The sequence below is a fragment of the Kogia breviceps genome, chromosome 11 (genome assembly GCF_026419965.1).
Source record: "Kogia breviceps isolate mKogBre1 chromosome 11, mKogBre1 haplotype 1, whole genome shotgun sequence".
NCBI classification, from domain to species: domain Eukaryota; kingdom Metazoa; phylum Chordata; class Mammalia; order Artiodactyla; family Physeteridae; genus Kogia; species Kogia breviceps.
This window is the reverse complement of record NC_081320.1, coordinates 57,236,651-57,263,031: the sequence shown is the minus strand read 5'-3', so window position 1 is coordinate 57,263,031 and position 26,381 is coordinate 57,236,651. Positions and strand designations below refer to the sequence as shown.

The window sequence follows — 26,381 nt, the reverse complement described above, 5'->3', positions numbered from 1 at the left end:
CCTAGGTAAATACAGAATTGTTTAAATAAATTGTATTATGTTCACACAATGGAAATGAATTGCTTGCGTACCGCTAAAATTCGTATGTTAAAATCCTAACCCCTAAAGTGATGATATTAGGAGGTGGGGGTCTTTGGTAGGTGATTAGGTCATGAGGAGCCTTCATAAATGGGATTAGTGTCCTTATAAAGAGACCCTGGGGAACTCCCTTACCCCTACCACCTATGAGGACACAGAGAGATGATGGCGGTCTATGAACCAGGAAGTGGGCCTTCACCAAATCAGCTGACTCTTTGATCTTGGATTTCTCAGCCTCCAGAACTGTGAAAAAGAAATTTCTGTTGTTTATAAGCCCCCTAGACTATGGTATTCTGTCACAGCAGCCCAAGCTAAGACACTAGGTAACATTAAAAGGGATCATGTAAACATGGAAAAACTTCTGTGATATATTATACAATTAAAATTGGAGGTTACCTTGCTGCTTAAGTGTCAAGTGCAAGCCCTGACTTTGTGCTGACCCCGGGCAAGAAATGTGACCTCATACAGTCTCAGTTTTCCCACCTGTTATGGGCTAGGGCTGACAAACTGTGCGGAAGTGACTTGTAAATACATGGGGAAGGAGTGTGTAAGATATCTTCTAATGGAAGACAAGGGTTATTTTAGTAGAGTCTGTTTATGCAGACTCATCCCAGATTGATTCCTCGTCTCCAGTGATGAGTGTTCTCCTCGCCTCTGCCTGGTACAGGGAAAGTAAGTAGGTTTCTCATGGGAAATTTATGCCCTGTTTTATGCAGATGGAGGAGAGCAGAGAGCTATTTCTGCATCTGCTGTTTCTCAGCTGCCTTCAGCTCAAAATAATCAATATGCCAAAGTGGCATAATTTAGGGTGTCACATTCTGATCCCCTTCAACTGATGTCCTTATAAGAGGAGGAAATTTGGACACAGACAGGTAAAGAGGGAAGACCATGTGCACCCAGTGAGAAGGTAGCATCTAGAAGCCAGGAAGAGGGGCCTTAGAAGAAACCAAACCTCCTGACACCTTGAAGTCAGCATTCTAGTCTCCAGAACTATGAGAAAATAAAATTCTGTTGCTCAAGCTATTAAAATCAGAAACAAAGGGAGACTGGCTTTGAAAATTCCCTTAGCCAATAAAAACAGTTTAGTCATACAAACAAGGCTTAATTTAGTTTGTTGTGTGAGACCTACTTGACCTGGGTCATTTCTTGTTTATGCCTCTGGAAATCATAAGCGAAACTTGACCTGTTCCCCAAGGTTGATATCAGGTAATCACTGACAAATTCCTTATCGTTTAAGAAAATTCTAATATTATAACCAATCACTGTAAAGAATAAACAGTCACTGCTTTCTCATTACTTAAGCTGCTTTATAATAATATACCCCTGAGCCTCATTCCATGTTTTGGTTTAAGAGCTCCTGGTCTGCAAACTGTCTTTTTGATGTGTGCACAATAAACTTTAACTAATTACTACTTTGGTGATTCACTGGTTTTACTTTGATTATTTCTTAGCCTTTGACAAGCCACCCAGTCTGTGGTACTTTGCTACAGCCGTCCTAGCAAACTAATACACATCGCCGGTAAGATGGGGGAAATCTTAATACCATCTTTACTTAGCTCTTAAGGTTGTCCTGAGCCAAACAGATGTAAATTTCTTTGTAAACTATTAACTACTACACAAATGTAAGTAGTTGCTATTCACATGGTCCCAGAAAAATCTGGAGGAATGTAATTATCTTGTTGAGACTGAACTTCATAACCCTTTAGTAAGGCAGAGATTCAGTTCCCATACAGGGATGGGGAGAAGCAAGAGATTTCAGTAGGAATGCAGTAAAGAACGTAACTGACTTGTCAGTGAAGAGAGACAAAATAAACAGAATGCAAGCTGTTAAAAAAGAATCTAAATTACATATAATAACAGCTAACATGTATTGAGCATTTACTAACTTACCAAGCATGGTCCCAAGTAATTTTTATGTGTTCTCTAATTAAACCTCTTATCAACACCATGGTAAAAGTACTGTAGATATGTGTGTGTGTGTGTGTGTGTATGAGTGTGTGTGTGTATGCTTACATGGGTATGTATGTTATCTATTTCAGTCTTTTCTGTTACAACAAACAACTTCAATGTGCAAATTTGCTCATATGTAGCAGATAAAATTGCTAAAATAAGAAGTTGTGATTTTTCAAGACAGGACCATGCTTTGCAGCACTGCAAAACATGAAAAACACTACCTGGCTGAACAAAGTGATATATAGTAAAATGCACAACACATATACCCACCTTGTCTTCTTATTCTTCCTCCAGAGCACCCCACATGCATTGCCCTAAGAGTGTGTGCACTGTTCTTTTGAGTTTGTGTTTATTTCATGATAAGCATATTGAATATATTATATTAAATCTGTATAAGCACCCTTCTTATAAAGGTCCCAAGTACTGAATAAAAAGAAAATCCTTACATTTGAGGAGAAAATTGAAATAATTCAATGTTTTGAAATAAATGAGAAAACTTGCAGGCCTAAGGGAATTCACATTGGCCACATTGAAGAATGACTGTGAGAAAATAAAGGAAAGAAGAGCTTATGCATTCCAGTTATTATCTGCTTCCAGTGGAATTGGAAAGCACTCCCAAGAGACTAAAGATAAAGACCCTAAGGCCAGGTCATGCTGTGCAGTTGGATAGCACTTTGTCGCCTTCACGCTCATTAGAAACCTGACAAGTAACTTCCTTATGAAGAAAGGAAACTGGCAGAAAAGAGGTATTTCTCTTTTAAGCTGGTTTAGAAGACAGAAAAGGAGAACAAGAAACCACAGTAATCCCCTTCTGGTGTCACAATATTTTAGCTCCAAAATGATGATGTCCTTCTCTCCTTTTACCTCTTCTCAGTAACTCAAAACCCCCCACACTTACCACACCCATTTCCATTTAGTGGTACCTGGAGCATGGTTATCCACTAAGGAAGATAACTTATTGGCTACCATTTACATAAAAAATGTAAAACTTCTATATGGCAAAAGACAGTGAACTAAAAGACAAATTACAAACATGTCACTGCAACATGTGACAAAGAGTTAAAATTCTCATACTAATGTATAAAAAGCTCTTTCAAATCAATAAGAAAAATAAATCCCAAGAAGAAATGGCCAAAAGGTATGAAAAAATAACATAGGAAGAAACATAAAGGCTAATCAATAAGAAATAAAGCTCAAATTCAAATTTAAAAATGCAAATTAAAACTATGTATCATCTTTAACCTAGTGGATTGGTAAAGATATTTTTCAAAAAGGCTTTTAAAAATAGGTTCGGTAGGGCTTCCCTGGTGGTACAGTGGATGAGAATCTGCCTGCCAATGCAGGGGACACAGGTTCGAGCCCTGGCCTGGGAAGATCCCACATGCCACGGAGCAACTAGGCCCATGAGCCACAACTACTGAGCCTGCGCGTCTGGAGCCTGTGCTCCGCAACAAGAGAGGCCGCGACAGTGAGAGGCCCGCGCACAGCGATGAAGAGTGGCCCCCGCTCACCGCAACTAGAGAAAGCCCACACACAGAAACGAAGACCTGACCCAGCCAAAAACAAATAAATAAATATTAAAAAAAAAAAAGGTTCGGTAATCTTTCCTTTGGGAATTTATTCAAAGTAAATAATGAGACTAGAGTTGAAAAACATGTGCAAGTATGTTCATTACAGAATTGTTTATAAATTTGATAAATCGAAGTAATTTAACCTAGCTATTGAGAATTGGTCACACAAATCAAAGTATATATAGTCTTTCATTTAGCAGATCTGGTAGAATCTATCCTTTGGAATAGTCAATAAACCAACAGTTCTTAGAGATACAGAGATGTTCATTTTAGCAGTTTGTAGAAGGGAAAAATGGCACGGTATATCCACACCACGGAGGGAAAAAACCCTGCACACTAGTGACATCTATGCATCCAAGTAAGATACTGTGTTTATATACAAGAAATAAAAATAACGAAACGGTAGTTTGTAGAATACCATGTAGCTGTACAGAAATGATAGTTTTATGTTTATATGAAAAGATGACCAAAAATTAAGTGAACAAAGTTTCATAACTGTACATACAATATGACACCATTTATGTAAATACATCTAAGGTTGTTTGAAAATATTTTGGGATGCCAAGTACCTTGACAATGACCTTTGAAGACCCATTCCACAAATTGACCCCAATCTAAAAGTAGAGTTGGTGTTACTTAACAAAAGGGTTTGTTACCTAGACATTTATTTAAAGGAACATTTACTTTGATTTTGCTCTTGAAAGACTCAATTTTAGTTGTTTCTATCTGCGCAGGAAAGTTTAAAGACCGGGCTTCAGCTACAGGATGCAAACAGACTGCAGAGCGAATCAGCAAGTCTTACAGAGCTACTTTGCTCAGGTTTGTATTTTCAAACAACCTTTTAATTGCAAACGTTTCTGGGCCAGCGGGTCTGAAAATGTTCGGGACTGAGTGGTGGGGATACAACCTTTAAAATTTTCAGTCATAGTCCAGGTGAGATTGGTGTTCACGGCGCCATTTTTCAGCCTTGGTCCCGGCATTATATCTAAAGGGAACGCTGAGATTCTTTCCAGGACTTCCAGCCAATGGCTACACTTCTGCTCTCTGCCCCAGCACCTCCGGGCCAATGGGCGGAAGGCTACCTTTCGACTCAATACTGTTCCTTTCCAACCAATCGGAAGAGTTCTTCAATTACCTCTCTCTAAGAAGAGCTAGCTCTGCGGAAGCTGGCTTCACTTCCGAGCGGCTTCTAGGGGCGGCTACGCGTGTTGCCATAGCGACCGTTTTACGTTAACTGGTTTTTATCTTTCATCCAGGTGACTGCGAGACTGCGGGGGCAACTTGTCTTCCCATTTCCTCTCGGCTCCCTGCGGCCGAAAGGCCTTCCAGGCTCCGGGGGTCTGGCCTAGGCTTCCGCGGCGGCCCTCGGGGGCGGAATGGCTGCGGAAGAAGAGGAAGAGGTGGAATGGGTGGTGGAGAGCATCGCGGGGTTTCTGCGGGGCCCGGATTGGTCCATTCCCATCTTGGACTTTGTGGAGCAGAAATGTGAAGGTAAAATTCAGATCCCGAATAGTCAGGCCTTTCTCACCTGTCTCACACCAACAGCCTCTCCACAAAGTGCTTTTCATCTCCCAGGTCTCCACTACTGTCTGCCAGGTTTAGAGCTGGGTTTTAGGATGTGTTGCTGTCACTGCGCCCGTCCTTTCCTTCACGGAAATGAAAACGAGGACCGAGATACCTTTCCCCCTGGGCCCAAGCACACATCCGAAAAACATCAGACTTTAATCCTATGCTGGGTCTCTCACCCCATCCTGCACCTTTCTGCCCAGGGCAGGTGCACTGTTTGTGTGGGTTTCTTCAACAACTTCTCCAGTGACTTGGGAGGGGAGACGTCAGTTTGCTTCTGAGTTCCTTCTGATCCCAGCAGTTGACCGAAAAGTGGGTGGGCGAGGGGTGTGTGATTACTCCAGCAGGCCCAGAGCCGGTGATCTCGGTGGCCTGTATTCCCTTTTTTGAGTTCTCTGACTCTCGGTTATACCAAAAATGGAGGGTATCTTACAACAAATGAGTTATGTAACCGTGTCATAACATTTCCTGTGAGGAAAGGGTACCTGCAGGTTCTGATCAGTTCACGCTTTGGAGTTCTGTATTGAGTTCTTAGAGACAAATTGGAAAAGGAACCAGAAACGATGGCATATGAATAATTCCAGGCTGTTGTCGCAGTTGTTTTGCCGGCCAAGACTTTAAGGGTAGTCGTATCCATTAATCGTTTTAACATCTGTCTTATGTTGGAGGGATTAGACTTGTTTTGTAAGGTTCAGTGAGATAGAGCTAGGGTCAGTGGGTACAAGCTAGAGGGGAACAAATTTCTGTGAAGGAAGTGCTTCATAAAAGAGAGTATCCCCGATAAATTAGCCTGCCTCAGGAGGTAATGAGCTCCCCAGCCACTAGCAGTGTTTGAATGAATCTGACAACTTAATGGAGTTATTACAGAAGGGAATTCAACTATCAAATGGTTGGTTATCCTGGATGATCTTTTAAGAGTCCTTTCAGCCCTAAGAGTCCATGAAGCCGGTAAAGAGGAAATTTACTTTGACCACTGAATCTTTTCATTACATTCTCATTGCCATGAGCAAAATTCAAATAGTATTTATTAAGTATTGTTCTTACAGGTAATTTTTAAAATAAGTTCAAAATAACTTTTATTTATGCTCTTTATAAGAATTTAAAATACTATTATGAGACTGATGAAGCATGTAGTGGTATTCTGACCTCCTTTAGGAGAAAAAGGAAATTGTGTCACCTTTTGATTCCATTTACCCTACTGAATGGAACTAAATGCTGAAATGGAAAAAAAAAAAACAAAAAACATTGTTCCTTTTATCCCCAGATGTCAAAAGTGGCTGCATCTCAGTTGTAACACACCTGATGTGTAATTTTACAGGGAAACAGTAATCCTCAGCCTTATAAACATGTAATGTAGTAATTTGGCTTCAAAATTAACTGAAAACAGCTTTAGTAGCTGCTGTATTGCATGTATGCCCAGTGTTATATAGAGCAGATGCCAGGAGAGATGGAAGTAACATCCCAGTGACACTTGAAATAATTATATTTCACTGACTTTGGGTTGTCAAAGTCATCACCTCAGATAATTTAAAAATTAGTTTTGTACTACTCTGTAATATCAGCCTTTATTTCAAAATTTATTGAGTGTCGTTCGGCCAGAAGCTGAGGATAGAAAGATGAATAAAACAAATCCTTGTGCTTGAGAAGTTTGCAATTTGGTGGGGAAGACAAGCAGGTAAATGGAATTTAAATGTAAAGTGGCGTTATAATAGGTGTTATAATAATAAGGGTAGGCACATGGTGCTGTGTATTGTAAGAGTTCAGAGGAGGGAATCTAACTAGCCTAGGAGTTGGGAGTGGGTAGAAGATCATGGAAAATGTGCCGCTTGCGATATTTTGGAGAATGGTTGGGAGAAGTGGGGCCGGGTAAAGGCAAAGAGATCTAAGGGCTTGAGCAAAGGCATGGGGCTTTTTTGTCAGTTACATTTGTTACATTTGTCAGTATTCCAAGTAATTGTGTATTGTTAAGAGTGCCAAGTTTGGGTTTTGGAGTGGTGGGAGTTGAGATTTGGGATCCAGTCTTGGAGGGTTTTTTCTGGTCTTCTAAGTATTTTGGACTTATTCTCTAGGCAAAGAGCAGTAATTGAAGAGTTCTAAATAGAAAATTACAGAAGTTAGTTTTGAATTTTAGAAATATCATTTGGGGGAAATATTATAAAAAGGGGGTTTATTGTTTACAATTCATGAGTTTGTCTTCTTTCCTTAATCACATTGTAGTTTCTTGAGGGAATATATATCTTTCTAATCTACATTGTTTCACACATATGATCATTCAGTAAACATTTGTTTTTATTTATTTTTATTTCATTATTGATTTATATGTAATAAAAAAGGCCTAGTAACTTTCAGTAAAATTTGGATCAGCAAAGTTCCAGTATGATAAAATAATCTGGAACCTGTTGTAAAAGGAATTATTTTAAAACTATCAACAATAATGTTCCATTTAAAGTTTATAAAGAAATTGTTGCCTTATATTATTGATTGAAGAGTAGCAAATTAATGTTCATCTTCCATATGAAGTAGATTTCAAGTAGGAAAAATACTTGTTTACAACTAACACTATACACACACACACACACACGCGCGTGCGCGCGTATATACATCTTTTTTTAATCCCAAGAATTTAAAGCAGAAGAGCTGGTTTATAAGACTGAAAGTTCTATTTGTAAGACAACTAGAGTGGACTTTGATATTTGCATTAATGAAATGACTTTTTTTTTACACTATGCAATATTTTTCTTTTAAATTTAGTTTTTGATGATGAAGAAGAAAGCAAATTGACCTATACGGAGATTCATCAGGAGTACAAAGAACTAGTGAGTATTTTTTTACCTGATTTTAAATGTAATTCGAATAATATTAATTCAAGATGTTCTAAATTTTAAAAATGGATTTTTCCATTAAAATTCTTTAATTAAAAAATTCCAATCTACCCTAATAATACTACCAGTTGCATTAGACTCCAAGGGTTCTCTGTGCATCTCAATCCTTATGACTCTGGAATGTAAGAAATAGATTTAGGACAACTATTTTAAGGGATCTTACATCCGGTATTTAAATTTTATTCTTATTCTTCTGCTGATACATCCAGGGGAGTGTTAATTATTAATTTAGCCATGTTGTCTTGAGATTTTAAGAAATGCCTCTGGGTAGCAGAAGAGTTATACCACATCAAACTTCATAATCCTGACTTCAGTGATTTCTGGGAGAGTAAATAAAATTTCATTCGATTCTCTGCAAAAATTTTCACTTTTTGTTATTTGTTTTTTTGGTGAAAGACATTGTCACTGCCATATAATATAATTTTATGTAGATTAATAATTGCAAAGAAGCATTTGATTATACTTTTCTAAACTCAATGGAAAATTTGGAATTTGGAATTTTTCTATGTAAATTACAAAAATTAAACTTTCTATTTTTAGGTTGAAAAGCTGTTAGAAAGTTACCTTAAAGAAATTGGAATTAATGAAGATCAATTTCAAGAAGCATGCACTTCTCCTCTTGCAAAGACCCATACATCACAGGTTTTTTTTTTGTTTGTTTTATTCTGCTAATATATAATTTTAACAAAAATGCTCAGATTTCACTTAAATTTGCTATGTTTGATTGTCAAAGTATAATATTCTAGACATTGTAAGAGTGAAAAGCCAATTTATCACATATGGGTTCTTTTTTATAACAACCTTGAGAAATGATAATTTGAGGCATAATGAACTGATGCTATTAAAAAGGAACTTTTTGAACTCAGAAATATACTAGATCACAGGCTTTATGCAAACTACTGTTTTATTTATATAGATCTCTGACAATTTTGCAGTTGCCCGGTTTCTAATCTTAGCAGATACATAGTGCACAGTTCCTGGACTTCCTTCTTTTAGAAGTAATTTTATTGTCTCATTAGTTCTACAGTGCTGGATTTAAGTAGGTCTTATGTGTATTTATAACTAATATTTACTGACGGCTCATGCTAGCTTTTTTTTTTGTTTTTTTTTAAACATTTTTCATTTTCACCAAGGTCTTTATTTATTTATTCTTGGCTGCATTGGGTCTTCATTGCTGCGTGTGAGCTTTCTCTAGATGCGGTGAGCGGGGGCTGCTCCTCATTGTGGTGCGTGGGCTTCTCATTGTGGTGGCTTCTCTTGTTGTGGAGCATGGGCTCTAGGTGCGCAGGCTTCAGTAGTTGTGGCATGCAGGCTCAGTAGTCGTGGCATGCAGGCTCAGTAGTCGTGGCATGCGGGCTTAGTTGCTCTGCGTCATGTAAGATCTTCCCAGACCAGGGAGCGAACCCGTGTCCCCTGCATTGGCAGGCGAATTCTTAACCACTGCACCACCGGGGAAGTCCCTAGCTGCTGTTTTAAGCAATTGGCATGTATTATCTCATTGAATCTTCCTACAATCCTTAAGAAATTGGTACTATTTTACTTCCATTTAGAAATGAGAAAACTAAGGCACAGATATATTAAGGAACTAGTGCAAAGTCCACAGCCAAGTAACAAAGCCAGGATACCAGCCCAGGCACTCCAGGTGAGAGCCCTTGCTCAGAGATTGAGTATAGGGATATGTTACTACCAAATATAGTTTACCAAGTAAACTATAATTCCTTATTGTTTAGTGAGGATTGTCTATGATGTGACATGAAATTATTATTTTCAGCCTTCTCCTGCTGTCGTTCTCCAACACATTACATACTCTAGTAGTTCTGGCCACTTGCTCTTGTAAGCACCCATGTGCCTGGCTTTGCTCATGGTAATCCCTTAACCTGGAATGTTCAGCTCCCACCTTCTCCTCCCTCCATCCTTTCCTTAGCCAGAGAAATCCATCTCATTATCAGGGTGTGCTGAAATGCAACTTTCCTGACCCCTCTAGTCAGACTAGCACTCGTTCTACCTCACTGAGCACTTTTACATTTTCAATTCAATTCGACTGCCTTGAATTATAGTTTCTTACACATCTGTTTGCCTTGAAGAATTTATTGAAAATTATTAACTAGTATTTAAATTTAAGGCATTGGTATTTGTTTTTATTTTCCTTGTTTTTCAGGAATATTTTCTGCTTTGGTTAATGTTTATCAGCCTCTTAATTAAATTATTATGAATACATCTGAATTACTTTGTGAAAAAAGATGTTCATAGTAATAGTGGTCACATCCATCTTTTGTTTTCATTATCAGGATAACTTTAAATTAGTTTTGAATGAAGATGTTCAGAATTTTAAAATACTGTTTTCAGATCAATAGTAACACATCCTTCTCTTTTGCTCAGTTATACAACACCTTTTGATTTGGAGTTGATTGGTAGTATAGCCTTGTTGTGTACAAGGAGGCAAGCCTTTTGACACAGACAGACCTGGATTTGAGTCCGAGATCTTTTGTTTATTTTCATTTACCACGGGCAAAGTTGTTTTACAGTTTTCCTTTCTTATCCATTCTGATTCTCAGTTTCTATATCTATAAAATAGGGATAGTATCTACTTTGAGAGGTTTTTGTGAAATTTGAGCGAAAATGTTCATAAATGTTCATAAACCATTTAGCACAATTCCTGACACATATAAAGGTGGTCTATAAATGGAAGCACCTCTTAATTAATGGTAGCTTTTTTTGTGGTTGATTAGCAGGGTGCTAATTAGGACAGAGTCATGTGTTCAATCCCCATCTGGACTAGTTAGCTTTATTCTCTTCTGGAGCAAACTCTTAGCCCCAGATACTGAAGGCAACATGATTGAATCAGCACAAGGCCATCACTGTTAGTCAGAAAAACAGCCCAAAGCATGCTATTTACTGCTTTGCAGCAATAATCTAATCTTAGTTGTTAAAGGTCAGAATGCTGATTCCATTATGCTAATATAGGGTGCCTAAGAATGAATTCAAGAAACCAATTGCTTGCCTAGAGTAGTTGAGGAGGTACTTTTCATTTTGTTTTGGTCTGTTTGGTTTGATTTTGATTTTTTAAAACAGCTGCCAGCTCCCCTCTCATTGATTGTACTGCTAAAGCCGACTTGCAAAATTCTTTTCACCTGGTTTGGTCATCATTAGCCCTAGACCACTGGTCCTGGCATACTCTTGTGTATTAAAATCAGCAGTAGTAAAGAGTGCATCAGGGGCTTCCCTGGTGGCGCGGTGGTTGAGAATCCGCCTGCCAATGCAGGGAACACGGGTTCGTGCCCCGGTCCGGGAAGATCCCACATGCCGCGGAGCAGCTGGGCCCGTGAGCCATGGCCGCTGAGCCTGCGCGTCCGGAGCCTGTGCTCCGCAACGGGAGAGGCCACAACAGTGAGAGGCCCGCGTACCACAAAAAAAAAAAAAAAAAAAAAAAAAAAGAGTGCATCAGATGAAGACCTCTAGTTTAAAAACAACAACTACCATCTCTTCTTTCTTTTCTTGCTTTCCCTCCCTCCCTCCCTCCCTCCCTCCCTCCCTCCCTCCTTCCTTGTTTTCTTTCCTCCCTTCCTTCTTTTCTTTCCTTCCTTCCTTCCCTCCCTCCTTCCTTCCCCCCTCCCTCCCTCCTTCCCCCCTCCCTCCCTTCTTCCCTTCCTCCCTTCCTTCCTTTCTCTTTCTCTCTCCCTTCCTTCCTCCCTTCCCCACTCTGTGCAGCATGCAGGATCATACCTCCCCCACCAGGGATGGAACCCATGTCCCCTCTAGTGGAAGCACAGAGTCTTAATCACTGGACCGCCAGGGAAGTCCCAACAAAAAGCCTTTTAAGAGCATGTTTTCCTGTCATATATGTGTGGCTTCTCAAAAAATGCTCATGAATTAGGATATCTTTCTACAGAGTTCAGAAAAATATAATAAATATTGAGATACTTATTATTTCAGTTGTATTCAGTTGATTTTCTAATTTTACGCTGTTTTTCAGTTGAAGTAGGCAAAAATGGCTTCTTTCATTGCTTGTGATTTTCTTTTTGGTGAGGATAGAGCTCATCATTGATTTCTATGTATTGCAAGAGCCAGGGATGACTGTATGGCAAGAGACAAAGTGTTTTTTGTTTTTGTGTTTTATTTGATTTGCTTTGACTTTTATAAGGGAGAAATTAACACTTTCAGAAACATTAGTCCTCTAATAATAGTAATTTGGGAAAATTATACTTTTTTCCCAATAACTTGTATCATTGAAAAGATTACATATGTGGTATAACTTTCTTTTTCTGAAAATACACACAAGATAATTAACAATATCTCTGTGACTTCTAGTAAGATTTTAAAAAATCAATAGACTTGGGCTTCCCTGGTGGCTCAGTGGTTGAGAATCCGCCTGCCGATGCAGGAGACACGGGTTCGTGCCCTGGTCCGGGAAGATCCCATATGCCGCGGAGCAACTAAACCCGTGAGCCATGGCCGCTAGGCCTGCGCGTCCGGAGCCTGTGCTCCGCAACGGGAGAGGCCACACAGTGAGAGGCCCGCATACCGCAAAAAAAAAAAAAAAAAAAATCAATAGACTTTTTTTTTTTTTTTTTTTTTTTTTTTTTTTTTTTTTTGTGGTATGCGGGCCTCACTGTTGTGGCCTCTCCCGTTGTGGAGCACAGGCTCCGGACGCTCAGGCTCAGCGGCCATGGCTCACGGGCCCAGCCGCTCCGCGGCATGTGGGATCTTCCCAGACCGGGGCACGAACCCGTGTCCCCTGCATCGGCAGGCGGATTCTCAACCACTGCGCCACCAGGGAAGCCCAATAGACTTTTTTAGAGCAGTTTTATGTTTACAGAAAATTGAGCAGTTAATGTAGTGTCCCTTTTTATTAACATCTTTCATTAGTGTAGTATATATTTTTTCTTTTTTTAAATTGAAGTATAGTGTAGTGTATTTGTTGATGAGCCAATACTGATATGTTATTATAAGTAAAGTCCATAGTTTATATTACGGTTCACTCTTTGTGTTGTACAGTTCCATGGATTTTGCCAAATATATAATGTCATATATCCGCCATTACAGTATCATACAAAATAGTTTCACTGCCTTAAAAATCCCCTGTGTTCCACATAGTCATCTTTTCCATCCTTGCACCAAACCTCTGGCAACTGCTGTTCATTTTACTGTCTCTCTAGTTTTGCTTTTTTCAGAATGTTATATAATGGGCACCATATAGTATGTAACCTTTTCAGACTTCTTTCAGTAAGCAATATGAATTTAAGTTTTTTTCATTATGATAGTTCATTTCTTTTTATTGCTGAATAATATTCCATTATATAGTTGTACCACCATTTGTTTATCCAGTAACCTTTTGAAGGATATTTTGTGGCTTCCAGTCTTTGGCAATTCTGAATAAAGTCACTATAAATATTCATATTGCGTGGACATAATGTTTTCACCTCATTTGTGTAAATATCTAGGAGCAAGATTGCTGGATCATATGTTAAGATTAACTTTAGCTTTGTAGGAAACTGTCAAACTCTCTTCTAAAGTAGCTGTATCATTTTGCATTTTCAACAGTAATGAGTGGGAGTTCCTGTTGCTCCATGTCTTCAGTAACTCCCTGTTGCTCCATGTCTTCAGTAACACTTGGTATTGTCATTTTTTTGGATTGTAGCCATTCTAGTAGATATGTAGTGGTATCTCATTGTTTTCTTCTACCCATTTTTAAATTGAGTTGTTTGTTTTCTAATTGTTGAGTTGTAAGAGTTCTTTATATATTTTTGATACAAATCTCCTTTATCAGGTATGAGTTTTGCAAATATTTCACAAAATATTCTTTTGTGGCTTTTCTCTTTATTCTCTTAACAATGTCTTTCACAGAGCAGAAGTTTTTTATTTTAATGAAGTTCGATTTATTGATTTTCTTTCATTGTTTGTGCTTTTGGTGTTGTATCTTAAGAAATCATTGCCAAAAGCCAAGGTTATCTAGATTTTCTCTATGCTATCTTTTAGAAGTTTTATGATTTTGTTTTTTACATTTAAATCTGTGATCCATTTTGAGTTAATTTTTTGTGAAAGGTCAGTGTTTAGTGTTTTTTTTGTTGTTTTTTGTGGTTTTTTGAGTTTTTTTTGCACGTAGATGTCCAATTGTTCTAGCAGCATTTTCTGGAAAGATGATCCTTTCTTCATTGTATTGCCTTTGTTCCTTTGTCAAAGGTCAGTTGACTCTGTTTGTGTTGGTCTGTTTTCAGGTTCTATTCTGTTCCATTAATCTCTTTGTTTTTTTACCAATATCATACTGTCTTGATTATTGCAGTTTATAGTAAGTCTTGAAGTCATGTAGTGTCAGTCCTCTGACTTTGTTCGTTTTCAATATTCTGTGGTTATTCTGAGTCTTTTGTCTTTCTATGTAAATTTAAAAATCAGTTTGTTGATATCCACAAGTAACTTGCTGGGAGTCTGATTGCGGTTACATGAATCTACAGATCAAATTTGGGAGAACTAACATGCTAACAATGTTGAGTCTTCTTATTTATGAACATGGAATAGCTCTTCATTTATTTACATCATCTTTGATTTGTTTCATCAGAATTTTTTAGTTTTCTTCATATAGATCTTGTGCATATTTTGTTAGATTTATTCCTAAGTACTTCTTTTTTGTGGTACTAATGTAAATGGTATTGTGCTTTTTATTTCAAATTCCAGTTGTTCATTGCTGGTATATAGGAAAGCAATTAACTTTTGTTTAATAACTTTGCATCCTGCAACCTTGCTATAATTACTTATTCTAGGAATTTAAAAAATTGATTCTTTGAGATTTTCTACAGTCATATCATCTGTGAATAAAAACAGTTTTATTTTTTCCTTCCCAGTCTTTATACCTTTAATTTCCTTTTCTTAATGCATTAACTAGGGCTTCCAGTATAATGTGGAATGAAAGTGGTGAGAGGGGACTTGTTCCTGATCTTAATGAGGAAGCATCAAGTCTCTCACCATTAAGTATGATGTTAGCTGTAGGTTTTAAAATAGATGTTCTTTATCAGGTTAAAGATATTCCTCTTTATTCCTAGTTTGCTGAGAGTTTTTATCATGAATGGGTGTTGGCTTTGTCAAATACTTTTTCTGCATCTATTGTTATGATATGATTTTTCTTCTTTAGCCCACTGATTACATTAATTAATTTACAGATGTTGAACCAGCCCAGCATACCTAAATAAATCTCACTTGGTTGTGGTGTATAATTCTTTTTATATATTGTTGGATACAATTTACTAATACTTTGTTGAGAATTCTTTGTCTAGTTTTGGTTTTAGAATAATGCTGGCCTCAAAAAATAAGTTTTTTTTTCCCTCTGCTTTTATTTTGGGAAGAGATTGTAGAGAATTGGTATAATTCTTCCTCCCTCCCTCCCTTCCCTCCCTTCTTTCCTTCCTCTCTTTCTTTCTTTCTCTCCTTTCTTCCTTTCTTTCTTTCTTCCTTCCTTTCTTTCTTTCTTTCTTCTCTCTCTTTCTTCAAGTATCTTATCTGAGGGAATTTTTCATATGCACATTCAAATACAGGTAAATGCTGCTCTGAATCTTGCAGGGAGGGTTAGTGGGAAAATAGCATAGAAATTGATTAAGTTAAAAATAGAAGAGATAGTGGACTTCATAGTTATACTTTCTCCCCGTTAATCCTTTGAATCAGTAGAAAGGCTTTCACATCAGTTCTATAGGCTATGCTATTGAACTTCTGCAAATAAATATTTAATCACTATTCTTTTGAGAAATAATATGAATCTATAACTTTTCTTCAAAATTTTATCTTTTTTGTATAGAATTGCTATAGTTTTTTCTTTAAATGTTTGGTAGAATTCACCAGTGAAACCAGCTGGACATGGTGCTTTTTGTTTTGGAAGGTTACTAATTATAGATTCCATTTCTTTAATAGATATAGACTTATTCAGATTGCTATTGCTTCTTGTTTGAGTTTTAGCAGGTTGTGTTTTTCAAGGAATTGATCCATTTCATCTGGCTTATCAAATTTGTGATCATACAGATGTTCATAAAATTTCTTTATTACCCTTTTAGTGTCCATGGGATCTGTAGTGGTGTCACCTTTTTCGTTTCTGATATTAGTAATTTATGCCTTCTTTTTCTTCTTTTTTAAAAAAATTTAACCTGGCCAAAGGTTTCTCAGCTTTATTTATGTTTTTAAATAATCAACTTTTAATTTTGCTGATTTTCTCTATTGATTTTCTATTTTTCAATTTCATTGATTTCTTCTCTAATTTCTATTATTTCTTTTCTTAATGCTTACTTTGGATTTAATTCGCTCTTTTTCTAGTTCCTAAGGTGGAAGCTTTGATTATTGATGTTAGATATTTTTTCTTTTCTAATATATGCTTCAATGCTTTAAATTTCCCTCTAAGCACTACTTTTGCTACACCCCACAAATTTTGATAAGTTATATTTTCATTTTCATTTAGTTAGAAATATTTTTTAAAGTTCTCTTAAAACTGCTTCTTTGATCCATGTGCTATTTGAAAGTGTGTTGCTTAATCTCCAAGTGTTTTAGGTTTTTCTAACTGTTGTTCTGTTACTGCTTTCTAGTTTAATTCCATTGTGGTCCTAGAGTATCCTCTGTATGACTCCTATGCTTTTAAATTTATTAAGATGTGTTTTATGGCCTGTAATGTTGTCTGTTTTGGTGAATGTTCCATGTGAACTTGAAAAGAATATGTATTTTTCTGTTGTTGGAGACATGTCAATTTGATCCAGTTGACTGAAGGTGCTGTTTGGTTCAACTATGTCCTTATTGATTTTCTGCCTGCTGAATCTGTCCATTACTGAAGTCTCCAACTACAGTAATGAATTCATTTGTTTTGCCTTGTGGCTCTGTCTATTAATGGAGCAGCATAAATGCACGAAACCACTTGTACCTTTCAAAACTGTGGTATGATTAACTCCAAGCAGAGATATAGGGTAACTTTAGGCTAAGTATGAACATGTTTGGATGTTTTTAATACTCACTTAAGTCAGATTTTTATTTGTTTATTTATTTTTTAAAATTTATTTAATTTTGCTGTGTTGGGTCTTTGTTTCTGTGCCAGGGCTTTCTCTAGTTGTGGCAAGTGGGGGCCACTCTTTGTCGCGGTGTGCGGGCCTCTCTTGTTGTGGAACACAGGCTCCAGACGCACAGGCTCAGTAGTTGTGGCTCATGGGCCTAGTTGCTCCGTGGCATGTGGGATCTTCCCAGACTGGGGCTCGAACCCGTGTCCCCTTCATTAGCAGGCAGATTCTCAACCACTGTGCCACCAGGGAAGCCCCTCATATTTTTAAAGACTCAATGTTCATAATTTTGTCAATGTGCTTTTCTCAAACATAGATAACGTCACATTTGCTTTATCTCATAGTCTTCTTTCAAAGTAGTTTGACATTTCAATTAATTTGAAGGATACTTAAAATTGTTGTTGTTTTTAAACCACTTGCTAGCTTTTTGGAGTAACTCTTGTATTTAGTTTCTCTAATTGCTCTTATTGGAAGCTCTTAGGAGGGGGATGATACATTACCCTGGACCAGCAGAGACCAATTGCTGTAAAGTTGTTAGATTTAGCACACCAGCTTGATATTTAATCAAAAGGGCCAGAACAATTACTTTTATAGGAGTTTTTAGTTTAAAAAGTTCTTCCTTACGCTGTTCAATTTTAACACCCAGCCAGAAAGTTATTACTATATCTCCTTCATTCTCAAATGGAAATTTTCTACCATAGTGTCTCTGAAATGAGAATGCATGTTATAATTTAATTGGCAAGGTTTTTTCCTTTTTTTATTGATACACGAAAGAATGGTTTATTTTGCCAATCTATGGAGTCTTAGAATTGACAAAATACTGTATTACTATTATTGTTATTATTATAATACTAATTTGCAGATGAAGACACTGATGCCCAGAAGCCTAAATGATATGTCCAGAGTCATGCAGCTGGTGTATGGTTAAGCTGGAAGTAGCCTTTGATATGAAGGGCTTATTTTTTGCCCCCATTGTATCAGTAGTTCTCAAACTTTAATGTTATAAGAATTATCTGGGGAGATACATGGGTACCTATTGTCCAGAAATTTAGATTAATTATGTCTAGGGTAGGGCTCAGGAATATGCATTTAATAATCCCTCTTTCCCGCATTTCTTAGATGGGTTAAGAACACTGTTTGAGAAGCCCTGCATTACAACTTTAAGGATCAGCTCAAACACTGACTTGCTGATAGCTCTAGTTGACACATTGCCTTCACGTGTTTGTTGATGAGGATAGAGTACTTGATATTACTAATAAGAAGTCTAAGAAGGCCAGAACAATGTTATGTGGTGGTATAATCCCATAAGGGAGCCCTGGCAGACCAGACATAACTACTCTTACAGAGGCTGGCTGCAGTTGTCTTTAATACTGATCACTGGGCTGCAACTTTTGTTTTGTTTTTAAGATTTTTTTCATGTGGACCACTTTAAAGTCTTATTGAATTCGTTACAATATTGCTTCTGTTTTATGTTTTGGTTTTTTGGCTGCCAGGCATGTGGGATCTTAGCTACCCGACCAGGGATCCAACCCGCATCCCCTGCAGTGGAAGGCAAAGTCTTAACCAGTGGACTGCCAGGGAAGTCCCTGGGCTGCAACTTTCAGTTAAACATAGATGAAACCTATTTGTCATCCCCTGCCCTGGGCCTTTTGAACAGTATATGTGAATTTAAAGGAAAAGAAACTTTCTGTCTTTTTTTCCTGCAGTTTACTCCTTATAAATGTCACAGAGAGCTGCTTTCACACTTTGTTATTTTGTTTTGCTGTACTGCTTTTGTCTAGGATGTGAGCTGGTTGCTGCAGGAGGACTCCTTCCTCTTTGCTTAGAGCTCTTTGATGGAGCATTTGTTGAGGTGTGTCTTTGACATTATCGTTGCTGTCTACCTGGTGAACAGTAGCACACCCTCGGTTACCTCTGCATGATTCCTGTGGTCAGCTTTTCCATGAATGTCATGTAAAGCTTGAAATAAGATTTGGGTAAGGTGAATAATATCTTATTCACCTTATTTGAAATGCATGTTTTCATGCATTTCAAATCTTATTCTACTCTTACTGATTAGCTTGGGAATTCGTTTGCTTTTCGATATAACAATAGTTCTCTGTAGCAAAGAGACTGTTAATTTGGGTACTCTAGGGTAGATACCTTTATTGTTTTTTCTTAATTTATTACACTTCTGTTTCATCCAGAAAAAGATTTCTTATCATAATTTCTACTTCTTTTTCTTCCATGAAACTTTCTGCCTATAGGACTACTACAGTTGTGTTTTCACATTACTCCTACTACATTATGCTTATTTTCCAGACTTCATTTTTCTTTTTTGGCATTTACTCTTATTTAATTTGGTAATTTTATTAATTCAAGGATTATTTTGTAGTTACTGATTTATCACCAGAGAGTAAATTTCAGGTTGACAGAGGCTAAACCAAATAGATATCATCATTTTGGCTGAAAAACAGATCCGGATACTGCAGTGGGAACTTTAAAAAAGTAAGCCCAATTCCGGTGTTGTTTTTCAGAGTTGCTCAGGACTGGCTCATTTGGAAAATGTATCACTGTCTGCCTTAGCTTCCTGGAGGGTGGGGATGGAGGAGTTGGGAGAGTCAGCCTCTTGAGAACCTACTTTAAAGGCTTTTAGAATAAAATCTTAAAATTGTCCTTTTGAGTCATCTAGTCATAAATAACAATGCAGCATTCTTGAATTAATGCACCTTTTGCAGTGGAAATGATTTGAGTGCTTGGGAAATAGTTTTAAAACTTGAATCTTCGTTTAACTTCTTGACTTCTTTCCACAGGCCATTTTGCAACCTGTATTGGCAGCAGAAGATTTTACTATCTTTAAAGCAATGATGGTCCAGAAAAACATTGAAATGCAGCTGCAAGCCATTCGAATAATTCAAGAGAGAAATGGTAAAAGATTGAATTTAGAAATCTAAGTGCTAAATGCATTTGTTTTGGTGGCAATTTTAACTAATATGGTCTTGATGTAGCTGCCTTGTATAAATTTATTTCAAGTTTGAAAGTCTGTGGCTGGCTTATGAGATACAAGAGTGCAAACTTCCTGGTCACTGAGTGGTTGACATCTCAAAGAAAGCAGACCAGAATTTGATTTAATGTTTTAGGTTTCAGAGAGCTTGATTTTTCTGCCCAGCCACTCACTGTATTTGTGAAATTCAGCATTTTTGAGTGGTCACAGTTACAGTTACTGTCGAGAGAAGGTGACTACTCTTCTTCTGGCTTTATAGGAGACAGTGGTTCTCAAGCTTTTAGAAGCAGTTGGAGGGCTTGTTGACACACATGTGGCTGTCTCCCCATTTCTGATTCAGTAGGTCTGGGGTAGGGCCTAATACTCTGCATTTTTAGCAAGTTCCTAGCTGGTGCTAAAGCTGCTGGTCCTGGGCCCGCACTGAGAACTACTGTTCTAGGGCAGTGGGCAGATAGGATTGCGCCACCATCAGGTGGAAGAAAAAGCAGAACTCAAAGCCCTGGTAACTGCCTTTAGCTTTATCTTTTCCTTAACTCTGCCTAAACTCACGTTCTTTCTAGCTCTTCCTGCTTTTCTTCCCTTCCTGTGCACTTGAACTATATTTGACATCTTGACTCAGAACATCAGAGTTTCTAACCATGCTTCTTGTTTTTGTACTATCTGCTTCTCACCCCAGGTGCTTATCTCAGTTTCCCATTTCTGACTCTGATGACCTTAATACCTGTGTATTCCTTTGCTTAATAGATTGCCATTGATATTCCTTACCACGCTAAACTCTAATGGTTTGGCAGCAGGGCCTTTTCTTTGCTTGTTTCTTGAAGATATGGGAGCTATAATTTAGTTGTACTGTTTGCTTTTAAGGGTCTGGAGTATGCAACAATAGGGCTTCTGTTGTTACAGGGCAAACATTAGAATGTTGCAGGGCCTTTGTTGAGGGTTCTACTCTCATTTGTCTGATATGTGTAAAGACTATATCCTTTAGAGCCAACCACCATCAAAACTATTCCCTAGAATCCTAAAATTCATTTCACAGCTGGTAAGACAGTTGTTGTCTGTGGTTTGGAGATGGCACCACCCTAACCCTGAATGATGCATGACACTGTGCTGTTGCTTTGGTGTAAATAAGTTTGGAAAACAGTCTCTTTTTCTTTGTTTCTCTACTATTGTTAGCTTCATAAAATCCTTTTTCTCTTGTGTTTTCCTGCAGCTGTGCTTTATTCTGACCTATGGGATAATTTGAATAATTACTTCATGTTATTTAAAATTATTTTGGGGGATCAGTTTTGATAAAAGAAATAGTGAACTTGATATTGGTACTCTATAGTTTTCAATTTAACCGGAAACATTTAGATTTTAATTAAAAGAGAACAGGTACACATAGCTTGTATCAGCTGGGTGCCTCAGGCTGCCATTAGCAGAATACCTCAGTGAAAATGGCCTAGGCAATAGGAAATTATCATCTCAGAGGAAGGGAGGGGAGAAAGACAGGTCCAGGGTTGGTTAATTTGGTGGCTCAGTGATGTTATTAAGGACTCTGACACGTTTCCTCTTTATACTCTGCCATTCTCAGGATCTCTCATGATTACACTCTGCCTGCATCGAATGCAGACTTAATATCTCACAAAGAAAAGGGATGTTTCTTCCTGTATATCTTTTTTTGCTAGCAAGACAACACTTTCCTGGAAGCCCCCTAGGAGTTTTCCCCTTAGGTCCTATTGGTCAGGATTGGGGTGACATGCCTTTCTAAACCCTCTGACAGGGGGAATGAGACCATTGCAATTGGCTTAAATCATGAGTCACTCTTGTGGGGTGGGGTAGGGCCCTGCCTCTATGTACTTGGCTGCCTGGTAACTGCACACATATGGCTTATATTAGCAAGGAAGGATGAGGGGAATGATGTGGAATAATGCTGCTGTCAAACCACAGGGTGTGACAGTTTGCTTACATTTAAACATAAACTAATACTTAGTTCTGCCATGAATTTTTAGTACTTGTATTTAAGAATTTCACTTAACATAAATCCAGAGGAAAGTACCTTAGAGCAATGTTGATTGTACTCAAAACTGCAGACTGTTTGTTTATGTGAGAAAAATTCAAAGGCTCTCTGGATTCTGGTTGTATCTTATCAAAGAATTTGGGGAAAATGCAAATCAGAGCATTATTTTGATGGTTTTGTTACTGAGTCTAAGCTCGTACTACTTGCTGCAGGACAGGCCAATAATCGAGAGACAAGTTGTTGGGCTAGTGCCCCAAAGAACCATCTTGCCTGAGTTAGAATTCAGGCTCGTTTTATACTAAAAGGGGAGGGAGTAAAGTCAGAATGTTTCCTGTGAGCTAAACAAAGCTATTTTAGCTTAATGCTCATTACCTGGGAAGCAGAGTACCCAGAGATGGGCCATTATGTATAATTTAAGCTTATAGGCAACATCCGTTTAGTGATTCACTTGTAGTAGAGTATAAAAGTGTCTTCCTTATTACAGTTTTGAAGTATTGCATACTGTTGTTTTATTCTTTCCTTAGTTTTTAAAATTTTCCATAAAAGATGAATAGGAGAATACTAATTGTATAGCTTTTGACTGAGCAAAAATGCACTTAAGACCAATTTTCTGGTTGTGATACTATACTATAGTTTTGTAACATGTAACCCTTGGGGGAAACTGGGTAAAGAGTGCATAGCATCTCTCTGTATTGTTTCTTACAACTGCATGTGAATCTGCAGTTATCTCAAAATAACAAGTTTAATTTACAATGCATTTAAACAGGGGATTAGAATAATAAAGCTACTTTAATTTAGAGCAGATCCAAAATCCCATAGTCATATATGGATAAAGAAATGGAAGGTAAAAATTAGGGGACATGCTGTTAATGTTTGGGGAATATAATAATTATAGATAAAAACAGAACACTTATTACCAGTCTACCTGCTTATCAGGAAGATATAGGTAATAAAGTAAATGAAACCAATGCTTAAAATTGCTTGCCATGAATTACTGTTTGCCTTGGGCCAAAGTTGGTACTGCCCTGCTTTATAGTTATTAGCCCAATATTTGAATAGAAGCTCTGAGGGCAGAGGTTGTTTTATTCATCTTTATATTCCCCTTAAGTGCTTAGCACCATGCTTTTTTGCATGTAGTAAGCGGGGCCCTTTTCAGTAGCATTTGTTGTAGTATGAATGAAGAGTATTAACATGCTGTTTCAATTAATGACGTATTTTATATTTTGTTTTGTAAACTCTTTTCCCATTTAAGGAATACTTTTGAGAGCATAGTTTCATTATTAGGAGCTTATTGATTTCAATCGTATGTCCTGTATAGTATGATTATGGAAGATAATAGCTTAAATATATGCTATTTATTCTATAAATAGCTTATATTCTGTAAATTGCTTATATTAAATATAAGCAATTAATTTCTATTGTTATATATTATTATTGTTATTTTAAATAAGCAATACAAATAATTACCAAGAGTCATTTCTAGGTAAAATTGTGTTTTATTGGTGGAGCTGATTCCCTAAAAGAAGAAAAAGTTAAAAAGACCATACTTACAAAGCTAATAGCTTAGAACACATTTTTAAAGTGATAGATCTTTCTAAACTTATTTGTACTTCTTGATGAACTAGAATAGTGAAAAATAAGTGTTTCAGTTGAGTTGATATTCTTCTGTATGGTCTTTGGTTTTGAACAGGTGTATTACCTGACTGCTTAACAGATGGTTCTGATGTGGTCAGTGACCTTGAACAGGAAGAGATGAAAATCCTGAGAGAAGTTCTTAGGTATGCTTCTTTAATTATTTTTTGAATGGATCATTAGTAATATTACAATATGATCTGCATATGTGCTTTTCACCCAAAAAAATATCGTGAGCTAGTAAAATATCTAAATTCTCTCCTAAAGACTATGAAAATGATTTATCATTTTGTTTATAATTATGTATATCTTACATTTCTTAATGGACAGAAACAATTATTTTCAGATGACTCATACCAGATCAGCACAGATGGGAGGGTCTTCCTCCACTCCCATCATGGGAATAGGAAACTAGCCACCAATGGGAACAAGATGCAGTAGACCCAGCCTGATACCTGGAAGGGCTGTAGTGGTCTGAGATAAGCAGGAAACTCCTTGGCTTCTGGATCTGGGTGTTAGAGGAGGCTTATGCCAGGTGTCTCACAGTAGGAGGTTGGACATCCAGACTCCACAGACCAAATAGCTGACTCTTTGCTGGTCTCTTTCTTGCCTCAGTTACGTGATTCTCAGCCAAATGCCTGGCATGGAACGTGCGGCCCACCAAAGGGGCATTTCCCCCCTTGGGCCTGTTGTCCCCTGACCCCTATGGGAGTTTTAGAAGGGAGGGGCAATTGAAGCACTTAATATTTAAATCTATGGGAATATATAGGTTTAAGGCAAAAGGATACCTGCAGCTATTTGTGTCCCCTGCAGAATGGGGCCTTGGCATTTGGTGGCCCTGGCTCTCCACTCTAACCACATATACGACCATCTTCTAGCATCCTGTAGTCCTCCCACCTACCCAACTTGGAACTGGGGAGTTCCAAAGCAGGAGGGAGGTTAGTCAGGATGGTGGTTAGGAGGGTGGGCCTAGTGGGGGACTGTGGAAGGAGCTGTAAGACTTTTTGCTGCATTTCAGGGGATTTGAGTGGTTGTGGGGAGGGAGGCAAGTTTGCAGGTGAACCTTGGCCTTTCCTGCCAGGTCCTCCTTTCCACAGCGAGGGCATATGGGAGCCTGAGACAACACACAACACTTTGAGTTGAAAGATTTGAAGAGTTAAGGATATTTGGTAATAGGTTTAGAGGACTGGCAGTTTTGACTTGTACTGGTTGCTTCTGTTGGTTGATTGGTGGTTTGAAAACTGATCAGCATTGTGCTTTTAGATTTTACTGTATTTTCTACGGGCTGCTGGGGGCGGTGTACTACTGTATAAGCAGTGGAACTTAATCATGAACATGTATGAGAGTTGAATTGGCTATTTTCCTAAATCAGACTTGCCTCAGTGAGCAGTTTACAAAAGCTGATAGGACTTTGGCATAATGGCATCAGGAGAGCTGTGTGGTAGCTCAGATGCCATGGAAAAACTAGAATGAGGGGAGAAATGGATCTTAGGAGGAATGTAACTGATCTGTCTAAAGAGAGAGATCAAAGTCCATATTCATGAGATTTGCCATTCAGATTTGGGTTTAGGATTTCAAACCTGTTGATCTTTGTTCAGCTAGGGGTCCTTCACATCTCCAGAGGCAATAGGTAAACCTGTATTTTATGTGGCTAACTATATTATGCTGTTTATGCCTATGTATGTCTTTCTCAGTTGATTGTAAGCTGCTTTAAGTTAAGCCTGATTATTTCCATCTTTGTTTCCAAAATTTCTTGCACATATTGTAAGCTTAGGTTAGCATGTTGCTTGTTGAATATTTGTTCTTTGACCAAAAGAGAAAGTTTACTTTTCTACTTTATTTTTGTATATTTCAGAAAATCAAAAGAAGAATATGACCAGGAGGAAGAAAGAAAGAGTAAAAAGCAGGTGCCTACAAAACATATTAATATAATAGAAATATTTCATTGCTGTTATCCCTTAGGTTTACACCTGGGTTTTCTATTAAAGTTTAAGCTTAGGTGGAATGACACAGGTTCTCAGAGTATTCATATTTTCTTGGCAATTCTGAGCATTTATACTTAACTTCATAACTTTATTCATTTTATAATTCATCCAGCGACCTACTTTTTAAATTCCCAATAAAGAATGAGATTGTTCACTCCAAAAAAACTGTATGTAATACCATTCATATTTTGGGGAATTTTTAATAGAAATTCCCCTTAATTTTATGAATTAAAGAAGATTAAGAAAAATATTTTACTTTCCCACTCACCTTGATTCCTTTACTGTTTTGAAACAGCATCTGCAGTTAATACTGAGGGTCCCCTGTAGATTTTAACATTGCCAGCTTGAAGCAGAATGATTCAATTTCACATTTCCTGGCATACTCCTCTTTCATTAAGAACTGTTTCCATAAAGGGCCTAATCTTTCCTAAGGATCAATTAAACATGTATCTGGCTGAGGTGAGGGAAGATAAATATTTATTTTTTCCTCTCCCCTTTTCTAGCTGCTTCTCTTTCCACATTTTCTCAAATCTCCCTGAAGGGAGAGTGGAACGTAATATAAACTAATTATCAATTGCTTGAAAGTCATTTTCCTTTTTTTCCTTCAATGACTGTGAAACATGCTTGTATCATTTACTATATTTGAAAAAAGTCTATTTTACTCCAAGGTAACCAATGAAGAGCAAAAGAGAGATGTTTTAGGATTTAGAGGGGATTTATG

At 37.6% G+C, this 26,381-nt stretch overlaps 1 protein-coding gene across 1 annotated transcript in view; it reads left to right on the top strand.

The window, feature by feature from the left end:
* The first annotated feature begins 4,703 nt into the window (after nucleotides 1-4,703).
* Nucleotides 4,704-26,381, top strand: part of CFAP36 (cilia and flagella associated protein 36) — a 35,612-nt gene continuing 13,934 nt past the window's right edge. The window contains exons 1-6 of the mRNA XM_059080023.2: nucleotides 4,704-5,093; nucleotides 7,920-7,984; nucleotides 8,591-8,692; nucleotides 19,857-19,971; nucleotides 23,734-23,821; nucleotides 25,531-25,582. Coding sequence (XP_058936006.1) covers nucleotides 4,979-5,093; nucleotides 7,920-7,984; nucleotides 8,591-8,692; nucleotides 19,857-19,971; nucleotides 23,734-23,821; nucleotides 25,531-25,582 — 537 coding nt within the window. The 5' untranslated portion in view covers nucleotides 4,704-4,978. The remainder of the gene's footprint in view (nucleotides 5,094-7,919; nucleotides 7,985-8,590; nucleotides 8,693-19,856; nucleotides 19,972-23,733; nucleotides 23,822-25,530; nucleotides 25,583-26,381) is intronic.